The sequence below is a fragment of the Orcinus orca genome, chromosome 1, assembly GCF_937001465.1.
Source record: "Orcinus orca chromosome 1, mOrcOrc1.1, whole genome shotgun sequence".
Taxonomy (NCBI): domain Eukaryota; kingdom Metazoa; phylum Chordata; class Mammalia; order Artiodactyla; family Delphinidae; genus Orcinus; species Orcinus orca.
This window is the reverse complement of record NC_064559.1, coordinates 42,340,262-42,357,783: the sequence shown is the minus strand read 5'-3', so window position 1 is coordinate 42,357,783 and position 17,522 is coordinate 42,340,262. Positions and strand designations below refer to the sequence as shown.

General features: G+C 37.4%; 1 protein-coding gene across 8 annotated transcripts in view; it reads right to left on the bottom strand.

Annotated features, from left to right (window-relative positions):
- RPS6KC1 (ribosomal protein S6 kinase C1) overlaps positions 1–17,522 on the bottom strand; it is a 221,036-nt gene that overhangs the window by 115,546 nt on the left and 87,968 nt on the right. For 7 of the 8 annotated variants that reach the window (XM_004275247.3, XM_033438040.2, XM_049700155.1 and 4 more), the window contains one exon: positions 13,395–13,757. The exons of the other annotated variant lie outside the window; for it this stretch is intronic. In XM_004275247.3, the coding sequence (XP_004275295.1) occupies positions 13,395–13,757 (363 nt within the window). The remainder of the gene's footprint in view (positions 1–13,394; positions 13,758–17,522) is intronic. 8 annotated transcript variants of the gene reach the window in all.

Genomic DNA, 17,522 nt, shown 5'->3' with positions numbered 1-17,522 from the left:
ATCATAAATCGGTGTTGAATTTTGTCAAAAGCTTTCTCTGCATCTATTGAGATGATCATATGGTTTTTCTCCTTCAATTTGTTAATATGGTGTATCACGTTGATTGATTTGCATATATTGAAGAATCCTTGCATTCCTGGAATAAACCCCACTTGATCATGGTGTATGATCCTTTTAATGTGCTGTTGGATTCTGTTTGCTAATATTTTGTTGAGGATTTTTGCATCTATGTTCACCAGTGATATTGGCCTGTAGTCTGGAATCCAAATCGGAAAAGAAGAAGTAAAGCTGTCGCTGTTTGCAGATGACATGATACTATACATATAGAATCCTAAAGATGCTACCAGAAAACTGCTAGAGCTAATGAATGAATTTGGTAAAGTAGCAGGATACAAAATTAATGCACGAAAATCTCAGGCATTCCTATACACTAATGATGAAAAATCTGAAAGTGAAATTAAGAAAACACTCCCATTTACCACTGCAACAAAAAGAATAAAATATCTAGGAATAAACCTACCTAAGGAGACAAGAGACCTGTATGCAGAAAATTATAAGACACTGACAAAAGAAATTGAAGACGATACAAACAGATGGAGAGATATACCATGTTCTTGGACTGGAAGATTCAACATTGTGAAAATGACTCTACTACCCAAATCAATCTACAAATTCAATGCAATCCGTATCAAACTACCACTGGCATTTTTCACAGAACAAGAACAAAAAATTTCACAATTTGTATGGAAACACAAAAGACCCCGAATAGACAAAGCAATCTTGAGAACAAAAAATGGAGCAGGAGGAATCAGGCTCCCTGACTTCAGACTATACTACAAAGTTACAGTAATCAAGACAGTATGGTACTGGCACAAAAACAGAAATATAGATCAATGGAACAGGATAGAAAGCCCAGAGATAAACCCATGCACATATGGTAACCTTATCTTTGATAAAGGAGGCAAGACTATACAGTGGAGAAAAGACAGCCTCTTCAATAAGTGGTGCTGGGAAAACTGGACAGCTACATGTAAAAGTATGAAATGAGAACACTCCCTAACACCATACACAAAAATAAACTCAAAATGGATTAAAGACCTACATCTAAGGCCAGACACTATCAAACTCTTAGAGGAAAACATAGGCAGAACACTCTATGACATACATCACAGCAAGATCCTTTTTGACCACCTCCTAGAGAAATGGAAATAAAAACAAAAATAAATAAATGGGACCTAATGAAACTTCAAAGCTTTTGCACAGCAAAGGAAACCATAAACAAGACCAAAAGACAACCCTCAGAATGGGAGGAAATATTTCCAAATGAAGCAACTGACAAAGGATTAATCTCCAAAATTTACAAGTAGCTCATGCAGCTCAATAACAAAAAAACAAACAACCCAACCCAAAAATGGGCAGAAGACCTAAATAGACATTTCTCCAAAGAAGATATACAGATTGCCAACAAACACATGAAAGAATGCTCAACATCATTAATCATTAGAGAAATGCAAATCAAAACTACAATGCGATATCATCTCACACCAGTCAGAACGGCCATCATCAAAAAATCTACAAACAATAAATGCTGGAGAGGGTGTGGAGAAAAGGGAACACTCTTGCACTGTTGGTGGGAATGTAAATTGATACAGCCACTATGGAGAACAGTATGGAGGTTCCTTGAAAACTAAAAATAGAATTACCATACGACCCAGCAATCCCACTACTGGGCATATACCCTGAGAAAACCATAATTCAAAAAGAGCCATGTACCAAAATGTTCATTGCAGCTCTATTTACATTAGCCAGGATATGGAAGTAACCTAAGTGTCCAACAACAGATGAATAGATAAAGAAGATGTGGCACATATATACAATGGAATATTACTCAGCCATAAAAAGAAATGAAATTGAGTTATTTGTAGTGAGGTGGATGGGCCTAGAGTCTGTCATACAGAGTGAATTAAGTCAGAAAGAGAAAAACAAATACCGTATGCTAACACATATATATAGAATCTAAGGGAAAAAAAAAAGGTCATGAAGAACCTAGGGGTAAGACAGGAATAAAGACACAGACCTACTGGAGAATCGACTTGAGGATATGGGGAGGGGGAACGGTAAGCTGTGACAAAGTGAGAGAGTGGCATGGACATATATACACTACCAAATGTAAAACAGATAGCTACTGGGAAGCAGCCGCATAGTACAGGGAGAACAGCTCGGTGGTTTGTGACCACCTAGAGGGGTGGGATAGGGAGGGTGGGAGGGAGGGAGATGCAAGAGCGAAGAGATATGGGAACATATGTATATGAATAACTGATTCACTTTCTTATAAAGCAGAAACTAACACACCATTGTAAAGCAATTATACTCCAATAAAGATGTTAAAAATAATTTTTAAAAAAAAGAATCCCCATTTCAAGGCCCTGTGCAAAAATCATTAAATAGGATGGCTTGGCCATAAAGAAAGCCTCAACAAATTTCAAAAAGTTAAAATCATTCAGACAAAGTCCACTGGACACCATGGAATTAAGTTAGAAGTCGGTAACAAAAAGATACTCAGAAAAATCTCAATTGCTGGGATATTAAATAGTATACTTATAATATACATAGAAGTATATTACTTAGAAGTAATTCGAAAGTGCAGTAGGCAGACTAATGGACCCCTAAGATGTCTGTGTCCTAACCAAGGAACCTGTGAAAATATTACTTTACTTGGCTAAAACAACTTTACAAATGTGATTAAGGTTACGAATCTTGAGACATGGCATTTTTCCTGGATTATCAGGGTGGGCCCAACCAAATCACATAGGTTCTTAAAATCATGTAATGTGTCCTTGCTAAGGATCAGAGTGAGATGTAACTATGGAAAAATGATCAGCGAGATACAAGATTGCTGGCTTTCAAGATGGAAGAAGACATGCAGGTGGCCTCTAGAAGCTAGAAAAGGCAAGGAAACCCATTCTCCCCTAGAGTCTCTGGAAGGGAACACAGTCCTGCCCACACTTTGATTTCAGCCCAGTAAGACTCACGTCAAATTTCTAACCTACAGAACCATAAAATAATAAATCTGTGTTGTAAATTTGTGGTAATTCTGCTTAACAGAATCTAACTCTCTTTCTTGATAAAACCATCCAGAGAACTAGAAATAGTAGGGAACTTCTTCAACATTATAAAGGACACCTATGAAAAACCAATTACTAATATCATATTCAATGGTAAAAAACTAAAAGCTTTCCCCCTAAGATCTGGAACAAGACAAGGATGCTGGAAAATCCCTGGTGGCACAGTGGTTAAGAATCCGCCTGCCAATGCAGGGGACATGGGTTCGAGCCCTGGTCTGGGAAGATCCCACATCCCACGTAGCAACTAAGCCCGTGCACCGTAACTACTGAGCCTGTGCTCTAGAGCCCATAAGCCACAACTACTGAGCCCACGTGCCACAACTACTGAAGCCCGTGCGCCTAGAGCCTGTGCTCCGCAATGAGAGAAGCCACTGCAATGAGAAGCCCACGCACTGCAACGAAGAGTAGCCCCTGCTTGCCGCAACTAGAGGAAGCCCGCGGGCAGCAACGAAGACCCAACGCAGCCAAAAATTAATTAATTAATTAATTTAAAAAAAAAAAGACAAGGATGCCTACCTTCACAATGCTACTGAACACTGTATTGGAAGTTCTAGCCAGAGCATTAGGCAAGAAAAAGTAATAAAAGGCACCCAAATTGAAAATGAATAAATAAACTACATCTATCAGATAAAATAATCCTACATATAGAAATCCCAAGGAATCCACAAAAACCTACTAGAGCTAATAAATGAATTGGGCAAGTTGCCAGATACAAGATATACATACAAAAATCAACTGTGTTTTAATTCACCAGAAATAAACAATCTGCAAAGAAAATTAATGAAACAATTCCATTTACAATAGCATTCAAAAGAATAAATACCTAGGAACAGATTTAACCAAGGAGGCGAAAGATTCATACACTGAAAACCACAAAACACTGCTGAAAGAAATTAAAGAAGATGTAAAAAATAAGACATCTGTGTTCATAGATTGAAAGACTTAATACTGTTAAGATGGCAATACTCCCCAAATGTATTTACAGATTTAATTCAATGCCTACTAAAATTCCAACAGCCTTTTTTGCAGAAATAGAAAAGCTGATTTCTAAAAAAATTTAAATAAATTTTAAAAATAAGTATGTCAATTATACCACAAATTTTTTAAAGGTGATTTTCAAATTTATATAGAGTCATAAGGAGATCCCAATAGTAGAAACAACATTGAAAAAGAAGAACAAAATTCTCAAAGGGGATCATAAACATAAATCAAAAAAACTAGGAGCCAATGCATTAGAAGGCTGGATGGTCACACCACCATTGCTTATTAAAAATACAGCTTTTGGTCTTGTTAGTCTTATACTATATCATACTTTGTACTGAACTGGGCAATCCCTTAAAGAAAAAGTGGGCTAGACAATATTTTCATAATGTCTTCAGAGTTAACACCATAAACAAGTCAAATAAGTTTTATTCTTAAAGCTACATGTTTTCATTTCTGAAATTCAGCAATAAGAAATTATGTGACTTGCTTCTCTTCATCAAATGTAGACTTACTACCTTTCTCCTATATCCATCCATTCTAAAGCAAACAAGTTTATTCTTTGAGCTTCCTGATACTTGAGTAACTCTCATTCAAAGGAATAAATCAATGGTCAACACTGTTTTCTAAAGCACTTGAGTATATGGCATTATGACTGCACAGAGACTAGCCACATTCATAGAGCCTGGACATGTTCTAGAACCAACCCTACAATTCTGAGCTAATCAAAGGGACTCAAAGGAAACCTAGAAGTGTAGGTAGGTTTATGGTTTCTCCAGGAATTCTATTCCTCACTGTGGGAAAGCAAAATAGTCAAGACCCAATAAGAGACCCAGAATGACATATCAGTAGTACCGCAGCACACTAGGTCAGCTTTTGAAATATGTCTGAACATCCCTGAGAGCCTAGCACACATAGACCCAGGTATGGGGTAAACTATAAAAAATGGTTTGGTACTGCTTATTATACCATTTACCAGGATGAAAATTGCAGAAGATGGTTTGCATCTCTCAGCTAAGTAGCAACATCATAAGTAGGCTCATAGGTCAAAAATATCAACAAGTTTGACCAAAAAATTAGATACCAGCAACATCCAGAAACTCTTTTCATTGTGATATTCATAATGTATGCAGGAGACTTAAAACAGAAACAGGAGAGGGGAGGGATGGAGAGGGGAAGGGAAGGGAGAAGAAGGGATGGGCAGAGAGGAGAGGAGGTCTCATTGTTCAATTTTATATTTTTATAAAAAACCACTGTATATTCACTATCACAGTACCTGGTACATACAAGTAGTAAAAAGCTTGCTGAATGGTCAACCGAATGATAGATGGTTGACTGAGCAAAGAAATAAATGGGTAGAAGGAAAAAGAATAAATATGCAAAGTTTAAAAATATTTGAAACTGGAGAAGACTTGTGTTTCCATTTTTAAAAGCTAATCTAATTATGCGTGAGAAGTAGCATGGCAGAGTGGAAAGAAGGCAAAATTTGAACTCAGAACTAGATTTAAAGCCTGGCTGAAACTTTTACTGGCTTGCGTTGCTGAGCAAATTGCTTACTTTATATAAGTCTTAGTTTTCTCCACCTGTAAAATGGGGATTCCAGTATCCACCTTACAAACACAATAAACCAGCAATGTTGGCACCTAGAACAAACTGAACAAAACCAGCTCTCAAATCAACTCTGTAATTCATAATGTAGCCCACAGATGGGTGTTACTAACAATGCTCGCCATCTGGTAGCTTCCTGTTTTAAATAATTATTCTTGCTAACTAGGTGCCAACCTTTTAGAATCATTATATTAAATGTCTGCACCCTCTAAGTTTTGGTGTCCTTAGACAAAGCCCAGCAAGACCAGTCATAGCTCAGCTTATAGGTTTGCTCTGAGGATTAAAAATAACGTTAAGAAAAAACCCTTGTACAGTGACAGGCATGTATTAAATAATAAATTATTTTAAATATTTCGTTAATACCTTTATGTCATCCATTTGCCACTCTACATTATCACAATTATTCCAATAAGCCCACACTAAGAATACAGATTAGTCATATCAGCCACTTGCAGAAATATATAAATAAGACAGAAATGAAAGGTTATATACTGAAACATTCTCTTCAAAGATTCAGGTTGATTCCTTCAATCTTGACTTTTGGATTTTCCCTCTTAAATCCATAAAAATCTCTTCTGGACTTAGAAGAGTAGAGGGCACCTTAATTTCAAGAGCCATTTCTAGACTGAGGAAATAAGTGTCGGATTCAAAAGGAGAATTCAAAGTTACCACTATCAGGGTATGTTTCTTCTCTGCTGGATGGGCAAATAGAACTGCTGCTACTGTGTTTTGCATCTAACCTCAGCTGTGCAAACACGAATTAAGTAAGAAAAACATCAAGCCATCTTTATCAGATCTCCAAACAACCTAGATAAATTCCTTTAAATGAATAGTTTAGTTACGATGAATAGTTAGTATGCAGAATAACAAAATTTGCAAACTCTTAAGAATCCCTGTACAAAGCACTTCTACTTAGCTGTGAAAGATTATTTCTCTGGATTATCAGATATTCAGAAATAGTTACTTTATTAGAAAGCATGCCAATCCAATCTAAGGCCACAGGTAACAATTCTCACAGCAAGAGTTAAATCAAAATGACTCATAGGTATAACTGGTTAGAGTGATGTCTCAATAACAGTTTCTCCAAGGAAACATCTCTTCTGCTCCTAAATGTCAAGTTAGCTCACAAGCTGGAGCCCCCAATTTCCCCACAAATTAAAGAATAAAGTCCATTATACTCAACATCACTCGACAGTGATAAGCTGAAACATTCTCCTCTAAGATCAGGAACAAGACAAGGATGCCCACTTTTGCACTTTATTCAACATAGTACTGGAAGTCCTAGCCAGAGCAATTATGCAAGAAAGAGGGAAGAAAAAAAAAAGCATCCAAATCAAAAGGAAGAAGTAAAACTCTCCCTTTTTGCAGATGACATGATATTAGGTATAGAAAATCCCAAAGACTCACCCCAAAACTGTTAAACTAATAAATGAATTCAGTAAAAGTATAGGATACAAAATCAAAATACAAAAATCAGTGTTTCTACACACTAACAACAAAATTTTTTAAATTTATTTATTTATTATTTATTTTTGGCTGCGTTGGGTCTCCATTGCTGCACGCAAGCTTTCTCTAGTTGCAGTGAGCGAGGGCTACTCTTCGTTGCAGTACGTGGGCTTCAGTAGTTGTGGTTTGCAGGCTCCAGAGCGCAGGCTCAGTAGTTGTGGCACACGGGCTTAGTTGCTCCGTGGCATGTGGGATCTTCCCGGACCAGGGCTCGAACCTGTGTCCCCTGCATTGGTAGGCGGATTCTTAACCACTGCGCCACCAGGGAAGTCCCACAACAAATTATTAGAAAGAGAAATTAAGAAAACAATCCCGGGCTTCCCTGGTGGTGCAGTGGTTGAGAGTCCGCCTGCCGATGCAGGGGACACGGGTTCGTGCCCCGGTCCAGGAAGATCCCACATGCCGCAGAGTGGCTGGGCCCGTGAGCCATGGCCGCTGAGCCTGCGTGTCCAGAGCCTGTGCTCTGCAACGGGAGAGGCCACAACAGTGAGAGGCCCGCGTACCACACACACAAAAAAAGAAAACAATCCCACTTATAAATGTATAAAAAAGAATAAAATATCTAGGAATAAATTCAACCAGGAAGGTGAAAGATCAGTACACTAAAACCTACAAATAACTGATGAAAGAAATTGAAGAGAAAAACAAAAGATATTCCATGCTCACGGACTGGGAGAATTAATATTGTTAAAATATCCATACTACTCAAAGTGATCCACTGATTGAAAGCAATCCCTATCAAAATTCCAATGGCATTTTTCACAGAAGTTAAAAAACAATTCTAAAATTTGTATGGAACCTCAAAAGACTCTGAGTAGGCAAAGCAATCTTGATTAATCTTAATTTCAAACTATACTACAATGCTACAGTAATCAAGACAGTATGATACTGGCATAAAAACAGAAATATAGATCAACGGAACAGGATAGAAAGCCCAGAGATAAACCCACGCACATATGGTCACCTTATTTTTGATAAAGGAAGGAAGAATATACAGTGGAGAAAAGACAGCCTCTTCAATAAGTGGTGCTGGGAAAACTGGACAGCTACATGTAAAAGTATGAAATGAGAACACTCCCTAACACCATACACAAAAATAAACTCAAAATGGATTAAAGACCTACATGTAAGGCCAGACACTATCAAACTCTTAGAGGAAAACATAGGCAGAACACTCTATGACATACATCACAGCAAGATCCTTTTTGACTCACCTCCTAGAGAAATGGAAATAAAAACAAAAATAAACAAATGAGACCTAATGAAACTTCAAAGCTTTTGCACAGCAAAGGAAACCATAAACAAGACCAAAAGACAACCCTCAGAATGGGAGAAAATATTTGCAAATGAAGCAACTAACAAAGAATTAATCTCCAAAATTTACAAGTAGCTCATGCAGCTCAATATCAAAAAAACAAACAACCCAACCCAAAAATGGGCAGAAGACCTAAATAGACATTTCTCCAAAGAAGATGTACAGACTGCCAACAAACACTCGAAAGGATGCTCAACATCACTAATCATTAGAGAAATGCAAATCAAAACTACAATGAGGTATCACCTCACACTGGTCAGAATGGCCATCATTAAAAAATCTACAAACAATAAATGCTGGAGAGGGTGTGGAGAAAAGGGAACCCCCTTGCACTGTTGGTGGGAATGTAAATTGATATAGCCACTATGGAGAACAGTATGGAGGTTCCTTAAAAAACTAAAAATAGAACTACCATACGACCCAGCAATCCCACTACTGGGCATATACCCTGAGGAGACCATAATTCAAAAAAGAGCCATGTACCACAATGTTCATTGCAGCTCTATTTACAACAGCCAGGACATGGAAGCAACCTAAGTGTCCATCAACAGATGAATGGATAAAGAAGATGTGGCACATATATACAATGGAATATTATTCAGCCATAAAAAGAAACGAAACTGAGTTATTTGTAGTGAGGTGGATGGACCTAGAGTCTGTCATACAGAGTGAAGTCAGAAAGAGAAAAACAAATACTGTATGCTAACACATATATATATGGAATCTAAGGGAAAAAATGGTTTTGAAGAACCTAGGAGCAGGACAGGAATAATAACGCAGATGTAGAGAATGGACTTGAGGACACGGGGAGGGGGAAGGGTAAGCTGGGACGAAGTGAGAGAGTGGCATGGACATATATACACTACCAAATGTAAAATAGATAGCTAGTGGGAAGCAGCCACATAGCACAGGGAGATCAGCTCGGTGCTTTGTGACCACCTAGAGGGGTGGGATAAGGAGGATGGGAGGGAGACACAAGAGGGAGGAGAAATGGGGATATATGTATAGCTGATTCACTCTGTTATAAAACAGAAACTAACACACCATCGTAAAGCAATTATACTCCAATAAAGATGTTAAAAAAAACAGTATGGTATTAGTATTAAAAAGACACAAATATCAATGGAACAGAATAGAGAGCCCAGAAATAAACCCATACATGTACAGTTAACTAATTTTTTTTTCCTTTTGCGGTACGCAGGCCTCTCACTGCTGTGGCCTCTCCGATTGTGGAGCACAGGCTCCGGACGCACAGGCCCAGTGGCCATGGCTCACGGGCCCAGCCGTTCCGTGGCATGTGGGATCCTCCCGGACCGGGGCACGAATCCGCGTCCCCTGCATCGGCAGGCAGACTCTCAACCACTGCGCCACCAGGGAAGCCCCAGTTAACTAATTTTTGACAAAGGAGCCAAGAATATTCAATAGGGGAAGGATAGGCACAATAAATGGTGCTGGGAAAACTGGGCATCCACTTGCAAAGGAGTAAAACTGGACTCCTATCTTACACCATACACAAGAATCAACTCAAAATGGATTAAAGACCTGAATGTAAGACTTGAGACCACAGAACTCCTAGAAGAAAACATAGAGGGTAAGCTCCTTGACATCAGTCTTGGCAATAATTTTTTGGATTTGAAACCAAAAGCAAAGGCAACAAAAGCAAAAATAAACAAGTGGGACTACATCAAACTAAAAAGCTTCTTCTCCACAGCAAAGAAAACCATCAACAAAATGAAAAGGCAACCTACCAAATGGGAGAAATATTTGCAAATTATATATCTGATAAGAAGTTAATATCCAAAATACACACAAAATTCTCACAACTCAATAGAGGAAAAAAAATTAATCAGATTAAAAAATGGTCAGAGGAAGTGAACAGACATTTTCCCAAAGAAGACATACAAATGCTTAAAAGGTATATGAAAAGGTACTTAACATAACTCATCATACCCAAATCAAAATCACAATGAGATATCACCTCACACCTGTCAGAATGGTTACCATCAAAAGGACAACAAATAAATGTTATCAAGGATATGGAGAAAAGTGAACTCTTGTGCACTGTTGGTGGGAATGTAGATTGTTGTAGCCACTATGGAAAACAATATGGAGGTTCCTCAAAAAATTAAAAATAGAACTACCTCATGATTGAGCAATTCCACTTCCAGGTATACATCTGAAGGAAACAAAATCACTACCTCAAAGATACATTTGCACCTCCATGTTCGTTGCAGCATTATTTACAATAGCCAAGACATGAATCAACCTAAGTGTCCATCAACAGATGGATAAAGAAAATGTGGTGTATATATACAATGGAATATTATTCAACCATAAAAAAGAGAAATTTTTCAGGGTACTATGCTAAGTGAAGTGAGTCAAAGAAAGACAAATACCATATGATCTCAATTATATGTGGAATCTAAAAAGAACCAAACTCATAGAAACAGAGAACAGACTGGTGGTTGCCAGAGGCAAGGGGTGAAGGTGATCAAAAAATACAAACTTCCATTTATAAGATTAATAAATCCAGGGGATGTGACATACAACATGGTGACTATAGTTAACAACTGTATCGTGTATTTGAAAGTTGCTAACGGAATAGATCTTAAAAGTTTTCATCACCAGAAAAAAAAAAATTTACAACTATGTGAGGTAATGTATGTTAACTAAACTTACTGCAGTAATCACTTCACAATATTTACATATATCAAATCATTATGTTGTACACCTTTAATACAAGGTCATATGTCAATTATATCTCAGTAGAACTGGAGAAAACATTTTTTAAAAATAATGTCCATGTGTTGTAACTGATATACTTTTAAACAGAATCCACAGACTAGAAGCACTGCCCTGACATTACATTTAACAAGTAGTTAAATGCATAACCATGGGCTTCAAAAAGAAGCTATTTTACATTTTGGTTAAAATTAGAATTCTGTGATTGTGGTTCCCACAGTTTGTATGAATAAAATTGATCACATTATGAATAAACAATAGAAGGTTACAAGCAATTAGTTGATTATAAGTTTTTAGATTTGATGGCATATTAACCACAAAAACTAATCCAGGCAGAACTGGAGATTGTGGTTTCAGAGAGACAAGCGTAAGTTAAATAGGACAAATATGTTTAAATAGTAACACTCCTTAAGCTAGAGGTTTAGTAGGTTTGGTATCAAGTTCCGGTGGAGAAATAATTCAGCACCATAATCACAAAGTAACTAACTAAATTATGTACTTTTTTTGATATTTGCTGACATGCATCCCTAATTCTCATTTTGAAGCAAAGATTTTTATTTTTCTGGTGCCACCAAGTGGTAACATTATGAAGTGTTCTAAGGTTAAATGCAACTAACTTTTAGAAAAGTATCACACTGATGTGTTTTATATCAATTTTGTGTTTTAGCACAAAATTATATAGAAAGAAAAGGGCAAAATATTAGAGCCAACTGTTTGGAACTCATCCCCATTTTAAACTCCCAACCCCATATGAAATTTAAGACAAAGAAGAAAAATGAGTAGATCATTAAGACCAAAATGCTCCACTAGCAGACAAAAAAAACGCAAAAGACTATGAAACTATTTGAAAAACAAAAATTTATATCAAAATGATATATCAATCAAACCATAAGAGATGCTCCCTCCTGAAGTTCCATTAATGTGGCAGTAAAAAAAAAATTATTTTTAAGGCAAAACCCTGTAAGAACAAAGAGACTGAGAGAGAAAATAGCAGCAACAAAATTTTAGAAGGTAAAAAGTAGATGGATGAGTGGTTATTGACCTGGGCAACTCAAGGGAGCTGCTTGATTTACACAACACTTTAAATCTGTCCAAAATTTCAGGAACTAGTGGTTTTAGGTAGCTGTGGAAATTGAGTGTGAAGGCTAAAAACAAGAGAATTCATCAAAATTCCTGGTTAAGAAGTAATTAGGGCACTACTATACACACTCCCTCTTCCACTCTTTACAGCCAAGAATTCATGTTTTCACTACATTAGAAGACGGAAAGTTTATACTCTAGGAAGAGTAAACAGAAGTCTTCTAGACTATAGGACACCAGGCATAGTGAGGGTGGGAGTACTGTAGTAAAAAAGTATTAGTAATCCAGGAGACTGTGGTAATCTAAATGGTACTAACAAGTCAAAGACCACAAAACAACAATGACGATGATGATTTTCTGGACAGAAAACCACTGGAAGAAGGTCCTATCAACCTCTGATTACTGTGTCCAGAAAGTCAGGTAACGAATTGAAGTATGCTTCAATCTGCTTCCATAAAGAAAAGGCAAATGATAAAAACTGACGCTTAAAAAATAAGTAAATAAAACGCTAAGTTCTACTTACAGACATTCAGCAACATTCAGCTCTACATGTCCCATATCACCCACATTAATTAGCTGAGAATTTATCACAACTAACAAAAACAGAATAGTAGGCAAATCCAAGAACCCTTTACACTCTCAGTTTAAAAGCTCATTTCATCTTGTCCCTTCGGGCCGAGAGTCGATGGACTAAAGAATCTCTATGAATATTCCTGAGATAGGTGAAGGCTGGTGACCATGTCAGAAAAAACCATTATTATTCATACAAAAGACTTAGAGCCTTCATTTTTTTTAAATTGTTTTTGTTGAATAATTGATCAAAGCAGAACTTAAGTATCTCTGATACTGTCCTGCATTTCATGTAACTAAAAGTATATGTCCATATTTAAGTCATTTAATCTCCAGTAATTTCTCCTTTTCAGTCTTGTTTTTACATAGGATTATACACAAGCAACAGTTATACATCACATACTTTTTCTTCCCCAGATACCAACACAAGAACATGCCAAAATACATTAATACAGATAAAACTGTACCTTGAACACCTTCTAGGAGTAAATCAACTCCCTTCCTATAAAAATCAGAAGCAGCTTCATAGTCATCTTCTTCTTCCTTTTTTAAAGCCAGCTTTATTAATTCTCCTGCTTTCTCCAAATAATCTCTCTTGCCAAGCTTGGATTTTAAACTGCCAGGAAAGAGGCCACGACTTTCCCGTTCTTCTTCTGTTTTACTCTGTTCACTGTCAGAAGCAACAGCCCCTAGTGCTGAAGAATCCGAAGAAAGACTGAGACCAAAAGTTCTAATGGGAGAATTTTGATTGGAAGCCATTCCATCATCCAACTCAGCAAGAGAATCCACATCAACAGTAAGAGATATTAGATCACTGTCACTGGAGAAGCCTAGAAATATGATCACAATAGTAAACAGATATTAAACTGAGAATCAGCCAAAAGAATACAAATCATACTGACTATTCATTTTTTCATACTACCTATGTCAATCAGGAAGGGTGTAATTTACTGATGGAAGTCAGTGTCCAGCAATTTGTTTCAGCTTAGTTCATTCATTTTTTTTAATATCTTTATTGGAATATAATTGCTTTACAATGTTGTGTTAGTTTCTGCTGTATAACAAAGTGAATCAGCTATACATATACATATATCCCCATACCCCCTCCCTCTTGTGTCTTCCTCCCACCTTCCCTATCCCACCCATCTAGGTGGTCACAAAGCACTGAGCTGATCTCCCTGTGCTATGCGGCTGCTTCCCACTAGCTCTCTATTTTACATTTGGTAGTACAGTCAATGCAACTCTCTCACTTCGTCCCATCTTACCCTTCTCCTTCCCCGTGTCCTCAAGTCCATTCTCTACATCCACATCTTTATTCCTGTCCTGCCCCTAGGTTCATCAGAACCATTTTTTGTTTTAGATTCCAAATATATGTGTTACTATACGATATTTGTTTTTCTCTTTCTTAGTTCATTTTTGCACTGTCTCCCTACAGCTGTAGAAGACAGTCTCCTTGCCTTAATCATCAAACTAAAACTGAGACAAGTCTTTATCTAGCCTTGTTGCCAAAAACAGCCCTTACCACAAGATCTCGTAAACTATTTATAGAAGGCTAATGCTTGTATACACAGCTGCTGTGAACAACAGCATTATGATAAAAGGAAGAGTAAGAGCTTTAGAGTAAGACAAAAAAGAAGCGCCTGGATCCCCACTTTTTAAAACTTACTGTGTGACCAACAGCAAGTTACTTAATAATATAACTTATCATGCAGGGCTTTAAATGAGAAAAAGAGTTAATGGATATAACAGGCTATCATTAAATTATAACTATTATAGCAATTACATAATAATTATTTTACGATAATATAATGTATCCTCAGAGGTGTGCTTTTTTTTTTTTTTTTTGCAGTACACGGGCCTCTCACTGCCGTGGCCTCTCCCGTTGCGGAGCACAGGCTCCGGATGCGCAGGCTCAGCGGCCATGGCTCACGGGCCCAGCCGCTCCGCAGCATGTGGGATCTTCCTGGACCGGGGCACGAACCCGTGTCCCCTGCATCAGCAGGCAGACTCTCAACCACTGCGCCACCAGGGAAGCCCCAGAGGTGTGCTTTTAAGTAACCATCCATATCTGGAATATGTATGCCACTTACAGTTTTTTTTAACTGAAGTATTTTGAAATTTACATTTCAGCCTCCTCCACAAGCTTTTGGAGGAATCTTTGGTCTGTATTTGCATCTTAGTTTTCTGACATAAAATGAATAATGGGTGCTACTGAAACATTTAAGCAATGAAAATTACTTCTTCCATTTCATATAACTGACTTCATGGTAAGTGAGCTTGAAATACAACAACAGTTATTAAACTTTCTGGTCTTAGGACCTCCCTTTACATTCTTAAAAATGATTAAGGACCTCAAAGAGCTTTTATTTATATGGATTGTATCTGTAAATATTTACCAATCTTGATATTTTAAAAACAGACTGAATTTTTTTTAAACACAAAAGCCCATTACATGTTAACATACTGTTTTTTCCTTTTTTTTTTCGTTCATTCATTCTCGTGTTACAGGACCTTTTTATCATTTCAAGTTTGTTTGCTTTTTTTAATTTATTTTTGGCTGTGTTGGGTCTTCGTTGCTGCACACTAGCTTTCTCTAGTTACGCCAAGCAGGGGCTACTCTTCGTTGCGGTGCGCGGGCTTCTCATTGAGGTGCCTTCTCTTGTTGCGGAGCGTGGGCTCTAGGCATGTGGGCTTCAGTAGTTGTGGCACGCAGGCTCAGTAGTTGTGACTCGCGGGCTCTAGAGCACAGGCTCAGCAGTTGCAGCGCACAGGCTTAGCTGCTCTGTATCATGTGGGATCTTCCCGGACCAGGGCTCAAACTCGTGTCCCCTGCAATGGCAGGTGGATTCTTAACCACTATGCCACCAGGGAAGTCCCAACATAATTTTTATAAAAATAACTAAGAAGTGCCATTGTGTTACATTTTTGCAAATCTTGTTAACAGAAGATGGCTGGAGTCTCATGACTAATTCTGCACTCAGTCTGTTGTCAGATGTTTTTCTGGTTGGAAAATTTGAAGAAAATGTCACATGGGTAAGTAACTGAAAATGGGGTGAATATTTTAATAGCCTTTTCAAATAACTGTGGCTATTGTTTTTTTGATACTACCAGAAAACTTAACAAACAGTAGTTTCTTAAAGGTTAGTTTACATGTGGAATATAAATTTCTATCAATGTAATTTGTTTCTGTTACATTCAAATCCATGGGTCTGTCCTACACACTAAATGGATCTTTTATCATGCATGAGTTTGTAACATCAAACCCTGGTCATTTTGAAAATATTAGTTCCCTGAGTTACACAGATCCTCCAAATGGTGACAAATTTCATTATTACAATATCTCCAAGAAAATCATATTTGCTACTTACCACCACCAACATCATCAGAAAATTCTTTAAGTATTGGAAACTGTCAGGCTCAAAGTGGCTGATACAGGTTCTCCAAAATTCTAATTTGGGACTGAAAACGAATTTTATCAGTATTTGGCAACAAATACTGTTAGCTGTTTTCCTTGAAGTGTCAGCTCACTTCATTCATTTTCAAAAAAAAACATTTGCTAAATACCCAAGTCTGAATAATGATAGTTTGTATGTCAATCATCCTTTCAAACAAAAATGGGGTCCCAGGGAAAAAGTAGCTAGTTTATGGCTCAAATAATTGCACAAGTGCTTTCTCTCAAGGCAACCATGGTAGTTCAGCACACAAAGTGTTTTATGCATACTTCCATGTCATCACACAGAATACCAAGAAGACATGTACCCAAGGGTTGAGATTTAATAAAATTAACAGTTTTTGCTGCTTTATGAAGGCTTTATTCCTAGGTGAAACTACCATTGGTATTACTGCAAGTATGTGCAACAATTACTGTTACAGTCTCGTATCACTGTCTTGATTCCTGCTCAAGTACATCAGTTTTATCCACCATTGCTTTTGGATCATCAAATGTCAGCAGAGTGGAAACAGCAAATAATTTCCTAGATTATTATGAAAATAGTTTCTGCCTTGGGCATCCCCTGAAAAACATCTCAGGAATACCCAGCGGTCTGAAGACCATACTTTGAGAGCCACTGATTTATATCATTAAATAAGATTGACAATAGGGTTAGGTGAAACTTAGGTCTGGGAACAACTATGAGATCTGCATCTCCACTGAATACTGACTGCCAAGTTTCTCATAAAGGAAAATATATTAAGAAGAAAATGATCTCCCCAGGATCATATACTAAGTCAAAATTAAAGGTGGATTTGAGTGTACAATTCTAGATCAGGGATCAGCAAACTTCTTTTCTGAGGGTCACAGGGTGACTATTTTAGGCTTTATGACCTCAGTCACAACTAATCAACACTGCTGTTGTAGCATAAAAGCAGCCACAAACAATGCCTATGTGAAAAGTGTGCCTGTGTTCCAATAAAACTTCTTATATGGATGTTGAAATTTGAATTCCATATAATTTTCACATGCCACAAAATAATATTCTTTTGAATTCTGTCAACCATTTAAAAATGTAAAAACCATTTTTAGCTTGTAGGTCATATAAAAACATGTGGTAGGCCAGACTTGGCCCATGGGCCACAGTTTGTCAACCCCTATTACA